Source organism: Musca autumnalis, unplaced genomic scaffold (assembly GCF_047663935.1).
Source record: "Musca autumnalis isolate F117 unplaced genomic scaffold, ASM4766393v1 scaffold_1, whole genome shotgun sequence".
Lineage (NCBI taxonomy): Eukaryota > Metazoa > Arthropoda > Insecta > Diptera > Muscidae > Musca > Musca autumnalis.
The window spans coordinates 73,090,293-73,099,011 of NW_027411644.1; the positions used below are offsets into that span (position 1 = coordinate 73,090,293).

At 39.6% G+C, this 8,719-nt stretch overlaps 2 protein-coding genes and 1 long non-coding RNA gene across 3 annotated transcripts; 2 read left to right on the forward strand and 1 right to left on the reverse strand.

Moving 5' to 3' along the window:
- The first annotated feature begins 297 nt into the window (after positions 1–297).
- LOC141401359 (developmentally-regulated GTP-binding protein 2) lies at positions 298–3,171 on the forward strand. Its single transcript, XM_073981519.1, has 4 exons — positions 298–619; positions 758–1,065; positions 1,980–2,537; positions 2,606–3,171. Exons 1-4 carry the CDS (start codon positions 556–558, stop codon positions 2,765–2,767), a joined length of 1,092 nt encoding a protein of 363 aa, XP_073837620.1. The 5' UTR covers positions 298–555; the 3' UTR covers positions 2,768–3,171.
- A 2,624-nt stretch (positions 3,172–5,795) lies between these two features.
- Positions 5,796–7,616, reverse strand: Nup58 (nuclear pore complex protein Nup58). Its single transcript, XM_073981532.1, has one exon. The coding sequence runs from the start codon at positions 7,392–7,394 to the stop codon at positions 5,988–5,990; it is 1,407 nt and encodes a 468-aa protein (XP_073837633.1). The 5' UTR covers positions 7,395–7,616; the 3' UTR covers positions 5,796–5,987.
- A 333-nt stretch (positions 7,617–7,949) lies between these two features.
- On the forward strand, positions 7,950–8,342 carry LOC141401370 (uncharacterized). Its single transcript, XR_012412321.1, has 3 exons — positions 7,950–7,998; positions 8,135–8,192; positions 8,261–8,342. It is a non-coding gene; the product is annotated as an uncharacterized lncRNA (long non-coding RNA).
- Positions 8,343–8,719: the final 377 nt, after the last annotated feature.

Genomic DNA, 8,719 nt, shown 5'->3' on the forward strand with positions numbered 1-8,719 from the left:
AGTCTTAAATCCCCGGCCGAAGGCCGGCTAATTAAAAAACATTTATAATTTAAACTAAATTTTTGCCCCTGTCCATAGGAGAAAGTCTTAAATCCCCGGCCGAAGAAAATAATAATTTAAAAGAAAATTTGGAACTTTAATGGCCTATATCTCGGGAAGTATGGACTACATCTAGACGATATATATTATTGTGATCAGGGCAACGAGACCTACCTGTGGTAAAAATTTCAAAAAAATCGGGTGTGCCCTCGTATTCCCGTCTTGTTCCATATCCCGTCCTAAAGTAAAATACTTTTTACCCCAAGTGTATTATTCCCCTCACATTTCCAAAGGTTATCAAACGCAGTGAATTGAATGACATATTATGAAGAAGCATTGACGTGCCAAAACATCAGCAAGCAGCATTTTTTGTATTCTGTCAATTGCCGGATTCAATTTATTTTGCAAAGAGAGGATCTAGGCAAATTTTTTGCGACATTTCGCCAATAATTTATTATGAATTTTATGTAAATTTATTTCAATATAAAGCTGAAGAAGTAAAATCACACCATCAAGATGGGTATTTTGGATAAAATTGCAGAAATTGAGAGAGAAATAGCTCGTACACAAAAGAACAAAGGTATGATGGGGGAAAAGAAAACAGACCAACAACAGGCACCATAATGAGGTGGCTGAAGACATTCAGTCTTGCTAAGAAAAACAAGGTTATAATTGATGAAATATTTTTAATAATAATTTCTTCCTGTTCTTCCCCTAGCCACTGAATACCATTTGGGTTTGTTAAAGGCAAAGCTTGCCAAATATCGTTCGCAGCTATTGGAACCAGCAAAGAAGGGTGAAAAGGGTGAAGGTTTTGATGTCCTAAAAAGTGGTGATGCTAGAGTGGCTTTAATTGGTTTTCCCAGTGTGGGAAAATCTACACTGCTGTCAACATTGACCAAAACTGAATCCGAAGCGGCCAATTACGAGTTCACAACCTTAACATGTATTCCTGGTGTCATTGAATATAAGGGTGCTAATATTCAGTTGTTGGATTTGCCTGGTATTATTGAAGGTGCTGCTCAGGTAGGTGCAAATTGTTTCTATAATTGAATTTAACTCGTATTAGTTGATTTTAAGAGTTATGCATCCTAGAAAATGTTAAGAATGGAAGAATTTGCCGGCAATTCGTATTACAATGGACCGGTAATTTTTTTAGGGATTATCGAGGGTTTGGGGTTTTTAGGGATTCTGCCGTACACTTTTTGTGCCACGATGTTGACTTCGGTTGACCCTCGTGGTTAAGACCTTTTCCAGAAGAAACAGTGCTTCGTAAGTGCCTTTCCAGAGGAGGTTTTGCTTCCAAGTGCCTTTCCAGAGGAAAGGGTACTTCGTATGGACCTTTCCAGAACAAAGGATGCTTTGTAAGAGCCTTTCCAGTGGAAACGGTGCTTCGTAAGACCTTTTCAAGAGGAAATAGTGCTTCATAAGACCTTTTACAGAGAAATGGTGCTTTATAAGAAACTTTCCAGAGGATAGGGTGCTTGATAAGATACATTCCAAAGGCAAAGGTGCTTCATAAGACCGTTTCCATAGGAAGGAGCTCTTCAAAAGACCCTTTCCATAGGAAGGAGCTCTTCAAAAGACCCTTCCCATAGGAAGGAGTGCTTCAAAGGTCCTTTTTCAGAGGCAATGTTGCTTCGTAAGAGACTTTTCAGAGGAAACGTTGCTTAATAAGACACTTTCCAGAGGAAAATGTGCTTCATAAGATACTTTTCAAAGGAAAAGATGCTTCATACGACCTTTCCAGAGTAAAAGGTGCTTCATAAGACCCTTTCCAGAGGAAACGGTGCTTCATAGGGCTTCAAAAGACCTATAAAAAGTCTTCTATGGGAAGATGAGCTTCTAAGGGTTTTATGGGTGGATGCTTATACCTTTATATTTTTTACTCTCCTTTTACATGCATTCTAATTTCGCCAAATTCTCTTTTTGTCTTACAGGGTAAAGGTAGAGGTCGTCAAGTTATTGCAGTGGCCCGTACTGCCGATTTAGTTGTTATGATGTTGGATGCAACCAAACCAAATGTACATCGTGAATTGCTGGAACGTGAATTGGAATCCGTGGGTATACGTTTGAATAAACGAAAACCAAATATCTATTTCAAAATTAAAAAAGGTGGTGGTCTCAGTTTCAATTCCACCTGCACCCTAACCAAATGCAGTGAGAAAATGGTTCAAATGATTTTGCATTCATTTAAAATATTCAATGCTGAAGTTCTATTCCGTGAAGATTGCACCACAGATGAATTTATTGATGTTGTGACGGCGAATCGTGTCTATTTACCTTGTCTTTATGTCTACAATAAAATCGATCAAATTTCCATTGAAGAAGTTGATCGTTTGGCACGTCAACCCCACTCAATTGTGGTTAGTTGTAATATGAAATTGAATTTAGATTATTTATTGGAGGCATTGTGGGATGCCTTGCAACTGATTCGTGTCTATACAAAGAAGCCGGGTGCACCACCAGATTTTGATGATGGTTTGATTTTGAGAAAGGTGAGTGTACATCAAGCATCCTTTTAATAATTTAAATTAATCTAAAATATTTTCTTCTCTTCCTGCAGGGTGTCAGTGTGGAATATGTCTGTCACGCCATTCATCGCACTTTGGCTGCCCAATTTAAATATGCCTTAGTTTGGGGTACTTCCACCAAGTATTCACCACAACGTGTTGGCATTGGCCACATAATGGCCGATGAGGATGTTATACAAATTGTTAAGAAATGATAAAAACGTTCAACGTTTATTTTTTTATTCACAAACACAAACATTGGCGCTTCTTTCTTAAAGGGAATCGGAAACACAAAAATGAAACAAAACTGGGTCATTGATTGATTTTTTATACGTTTATTTTTTAGTTTAACCTGTTTTGGGCCAGTTATATATAATCTGCGCTGTTACAGTTAGTAAAAATGTCAACATTTTCCATAACGCCCTACTCCTCCTCCCATAATATAAATGCTTTCGAAAACCCATAATTTTTATATATCCCATAAAAGAACTAACAACTACAAAAAGTTAATATTATTAAATGCTGGGCTGACATAATAAAGAAATCAACTTATAAACAATTTAGTACTCAAGGAACTGCTAAAATAAAATAAAGAAAAAACATGTTACAATAACATTAAGAAGAAGAGTTATTTGCTTATTGGAAACCAATTGCATGTAAGTTTTGAAACTAATAGATTTCTAAAAGGGTCCTAAGACCCTTACCCGCGGAAAGGGAGTTTCATAAGACCACTTCCAGATGATAGGGTGCTTCATAAGAGCTTTTCAGAGAACGGGGTGCTTCATAAGACCCCTTCCAGAGGAAAGGGTGCTTCATAAGAGCTTTCCAGAGAAAAGGGTGCTTCATAAGAGCCTTTCCAGAGGAAAGGGTGCTTCAATAGACCCTTTCCAGAGGAAAGGTTGTTTCATAAGACCCGAGGAGAGGGGGCTTCTTAAGACACTTTCCCGAGTACGGGGTGCTTTCTAAACACTTTCCCGAGGACAGGGTGCTTTTTAAGACCGTTTACCAAGGAAAGGGTGCTTTTTAAGACCCTTTACCAAGAAAAGGGTGCTTTTTAAGACCCTTTACCAAGAAAAGGGTGCTTTTTAAGACCCTTTACCAAGATAAGTGTGCTTTTTAAGACCCTTTACCAAGAAAAGGGTGCTTTTTAAGACCCTTTACCAAGATAAGTGTGCTTTTTAAGACCCTTTACCAAGGAAAGGGTGCTTTTTAAGACCCTTTACCAAGGAAAGGGTGCTTTTTAAGACCCTTTACCAAGGAAAGGGTGCTTTTTAAGACCCTTTACCAAGGAAAGGGTGCTTTTTAAGACCCTTTACCAAGGAAAGGGTGCTTTTTAAGACCCTTTACCGAGGAAAGGGTGCTTTTTAAGACCCTTTACCAAGGAAAGGGTGATTTTTAAGACCCTTTACCAAGGAAAGGGTGCTTTTTAAGACCCTTTACCAAGAAAAGGGTGCTTTTTAAGACCCTTTACCAAGAAAAGTGTGCTTTTTAAGACCCTTTACCAAGGAAAGGGTGCTTTTTAAGACCCTTTACCAAGGAAAGGGTGCTTTTTAAGACCCTTTACCAAGAAAAGGGTGCTTTTTAAGACCCTTTACCAAGGAAAGGGTGCTTTTTAAGACCCTTTACCAAGGAAAGGGTGCTTTTTAAGACCCTTTACCAAGGAAAGGGTGCTTTTTAAGACCCTTTACCAAGGAAAGGGTGCTTTTTAAGACCCTTTACCAAGGAAAGGGTGCTTTTTAAGACCCTTTACCAAGGAAAGGGTGCTTTTTAAGACCCTTTACCAAGGAAAGGGTGCTTTTTAAGAAACTTTACCAAGGAAAGGGTGCTTTTTAAGACCCTTTACCAAGGAAAGGGTGCTTTTTAAGACCCTTTACCAAGGAAAGGGTGCTTTTTAAGACCCTTTACCAAGGAAAGGGTGCTTTTTAAGACCCTTTACCAAGGAAAGGGTGCTTTTTAAGACCCTTTACCAAGGAAAGGGTGCTTTTTAAGACCCTTTACCAAGGAATGGGTGCTTTTTAAGACCCTTTACCAAGGAAAGGGTGCTTTTTAAGACCCTTTACCAAGGAAAGGGTGCTTTTTAAGACCCTTTACCAAGGAAAGGGTGCCTTTTAAGACCCTTTACCAAGGAAAGGGTGCTTTTTAAGACCCTTTACCAAGGAAAGGGTGCTTTTTAAGACCCTTTACCAAGGAAAGGGTGCTTTTTAAGACCCTTTACCAAGGAAAGGGTGCTTTTTAAGACCCTTTACCAAGGAAAGGGTGCTTTTTAAGACCCTTTACCAAGGAAAGGGTGCTTTTTAAGACCCTTTACCAAGGAAAGGGTGCTTTTTAAGACCCTTTACCAAGGAAAGGGTGCTTTTTAAGACCCTTTACCAAGGAAAGGGTGCTTTTTAAGACCCTTTACCAAGGAAAGGGTGCTTTTTAAGACCCTTTACCAAGGAAAGGGTGCTTTTTAAGACCCTTTACCAAGGAAAGGGTGCTTTTTAAGACCCTTTACCAAGGAAAGGGTGATTTTTAAGACCCTTTACCAAGGAAAGGGTGCTTTTTAAGACCCTTTACCAAGGAAAGGGTGCTTTTTAAGACCCTTTACCAAGGAAAGGGTGCTTTTTAAGACCCTTTACCAAGGAAAGGGTGCTTTTAAGACCCTTTACCAAGGAAAGGGTGCTTTTTAAGACCCTTTACCAAGGAAAGGGTGCTTTTTAAGACCCTTTACCAAGGAAAGGGTGCTTTTTAAGACCCTTTACCAAGGAAAGGGTGCTTTTTAAGACCGTTTACCAAGGAAAGGGTGCTTTTTAAGACCGTTTACCAAGGAAAGGGTGCTTTTTAAGATCCTTCTCCAAGGAAGTTCTGCTTTTTAAGACCTTTCCTAATTAAACTGTGGTTCTTAAGAACTTTTCCCTACGAAAGGCTGCTTCTCAAGACCCTTTCGCAAGGAAATGATTCTTCTTAAGACCTTTTTCCGAGGAAAGGGTGTTTCTAAGAGCAATTCCCAAGGTGACGTTGTTTTTAAATTTCCTTCTATCAATAGAAGAACCTTCATATCGGATCATCATTATTATGAGAAGTCTTCCATAGAGGATATTTTATTACTGGAATCCCTTAATAAGGCATCTAGGAACAGAAGATTCTCACAGAGGACTATACCAATCAAAGATTCACATTGTAATTATTTCTTTAGCAAAATTACTTCCGTTCCAATGTGCGGGAATATAAGATATGGTCTAAATAGCCCAAAGATTCGGTACATTTTCTTCCTACATTCATTTATTAGTTATTCTTTATTTCATTTATATTACAAGATACAAAAAAGAAATTTCAACATTTTTATTAAAATTAAAAGAAATTGGTAAATTCCAATATGGTCACAAACCATATGTATAGGAAATAACCACACTTACATCCTCCACTCCCGTCACGCCGCCACGCTCTATCAACCACTTACTTCCCTTGCTGCGTTGCTGAACCTTGTGCGCCCGAGTGGAGTGTTGAGTTGCCGAATGATTTACCAAAATTACTGATGGCCGTTATGTTGGAGAACGGCGTGGGTCCCGCTGTTATACGTGAGGTATCTACTTTTGTCTCGGGCTTATCTAATTTGGCAAAAACATCTGTATTATCACGCAGACGATATTTACGCAAATTCAAGTATTGTTCCTTTTGGGCTTCCACTTTTTGATGCAGTTCATGCAGTCGGCCAGCCAGGGAAATAAAACTTTCATTGATTTGTTGGAAACCTCGTTTCAAATCTTCTGGTGCAACATTCTGAGGATTGGTGAGGGAATGCATGTGCCGTTCGGTAAGTGCAATTTGTTGACGGAAATTTATTAAATCATGTTCATACTTGGCAACCAGATTTTGAAAGAACTGGAAGGGAGCATTATTTTCGAACTGCAAACCCACCGGTGTGTCTTGCGTACGTTGGGCCATTTCCACAGATTGTATTGTTTTGGAGGTTTCTTTGCGCAGCAGTTTAATTTGATTGTAGTTTGCCTCCACGGAATTTGCAATTTCTTGTAGAGCCCATTGAAGATTCATTATTTCACTCGACACATTGGTTAACTTCGAGGTGGAAGTTCTGCCGATATCAGAGGATAGGGTTTTTTGCGTTTTTATATATGTCTTTAGGGAATCAACGGTGCGGGCTATTTCATCGGGTACCTGGGTCTCTTTTACTTTGATATCTTGTTTGGATTCTCCTGGTTTGGGTTTGTTGGAACTGACATCTATGCCACCCAAGCCAACGAATGGCGTTGGTGCGGTAGCCGTGGCGGAGGTTGTTGCTGGTTTACCAAAAAGTCCACCACCTCCCAATGTTGTTGTTGTGTTTGTACCAAAATTCAAGCTAGCCGATGTTGTGGTTGCCGGTTTACCAAAGGAAAAACTGCTACCTCCTCCCAGACCACCTAAAGTGGGTACCGTATTAGCTGCTGATGTGGCCGTTCCAGCACCAAATGTCAAAGTGGGAGCTGCACTGGCTGCTGGAGCACTTGAGGCACCACCAAAACCAAAGGTAGACCCTGTTGTTGCTGCTGTAGATGTTGCCGCCGTACTTGCTGCCGGTGCTCCAAAACTAAATGAGGTGCTGCCAAAAGCTGGTGCTGATGTTGCTGGGGTGGCTCCAGATTGTGCACCAAATGCAGGTGTGGCAGCTGTTCCAAAGGCCGGAGCGGCTGCAGTGGCCCCAAAACCTCCTAATGTTGGGGCTGCAGTAGTTTTGGCCCCAAAGGAAAATCCTGATGCTTGAGTGCCGGCTGTTGATGCAGGAGCTCCAAATGAAAATCCAGTCGTTGGTTGTTGGGCTGGGGTGCTACCAGCTGCTGGTGCTCCAAATGAAAAACCAGACATATTTTAAGACTTTCAACTGTATGATTTTGTTTAAAAAACTTGTTTTGCGATGAGAAAAGAAATTGCGACGAACGTTTTGAAAACACGAGAATTTTGGTAATGAAAACAAGACAACAATGCTACCGCCTTTTTCTCACATTGATTCACTTTTGTGAACAAGGAGTTCAACGAACGAGTAGCACGAAAAAGATTAAACGATAAACGAAAATAACCAAAACAAAATAACTACTGGGTAAAATGATTACGATAATTTCAACGGCGACGTACACAGCTGTTTTTCTTTGGCGCCGAATAATCATTCACAATAAATGTGCGTCATCAGTTTTTGTGAATGCCATTCAGAATTGATAAAAACCGTTGAAAATGAATTCGAATTAATTTAAGTTCCAAAATCCACAATATACGTCCAAAGAGAAGGCAAAGACTCCGATGGAATGACTAATATAAATATGAGCCCAATATATGAAGAAGATATCTCAGTTTCTAGATCCTGAAGAATTGGAGAACCGAAATATGTCATGGCATCCAAAATAAGAGAAACATTACCAAAAAATGGGCAAGTTGGGAAATACATTCCTAAGGAAGACAACGTTACGTATGTAATGTAAGTAATCAGAGCTTCATCTTAAAATAAGGCTTGTTTCTCTCAGCTGTGTTAGCTCTTGAATGCCTCTTTTCTACTTAAGTTTTCTGTTCAGGATTTTATAATTTTTTCAAAATAATTTTTTCCGTGCGTAAAGGTTACGTTGTTCCTTTCGGCTTCTTGGTCGCGGCATTTCCACAACACTTTGTTAGAAGGTACGTACACCATATTGTTTCTAATTTGTTTTTAGGTTATAATTCAGTTTTTGTGTTATTAATTTAAGATCCGTGGGGGTACAACCCAGTTTGACTTATGCGTCTTTTCTCTAAGCCGTCCAAGGACACACTCTGATTTTCCAAATTTCATTGAAGAGAACTGAGAATGTTCGACTTTTAAGAACGATTCAGATTTATATTTCTTACCCTCAGAAGTATTATAGCATCAACACCATAGCAGAGGGGATCAAATCTCTCACTGTATGTTTATTATATGTTTGTAAATTTGTGTTTCTGCTTAATCTGAATCTATCTCCAGTTCTGGAAATGTGGCTGCTTCGATGGGTTGTAACCACAAGGTTGAGTAGGTTTGGCAGGACAGTTGAAAAGGGGCAGTGTATCGTGTGGGCCTAAGCCGCATGCTGGGCAGATGTTTTGCAAGTGTCATCGATCATTGTCCTATAAGAATTTAAACGGCTGCACCATCCCGAGCGTTGTTGAGCCAAAACTACTCTGGTATGCGCCGA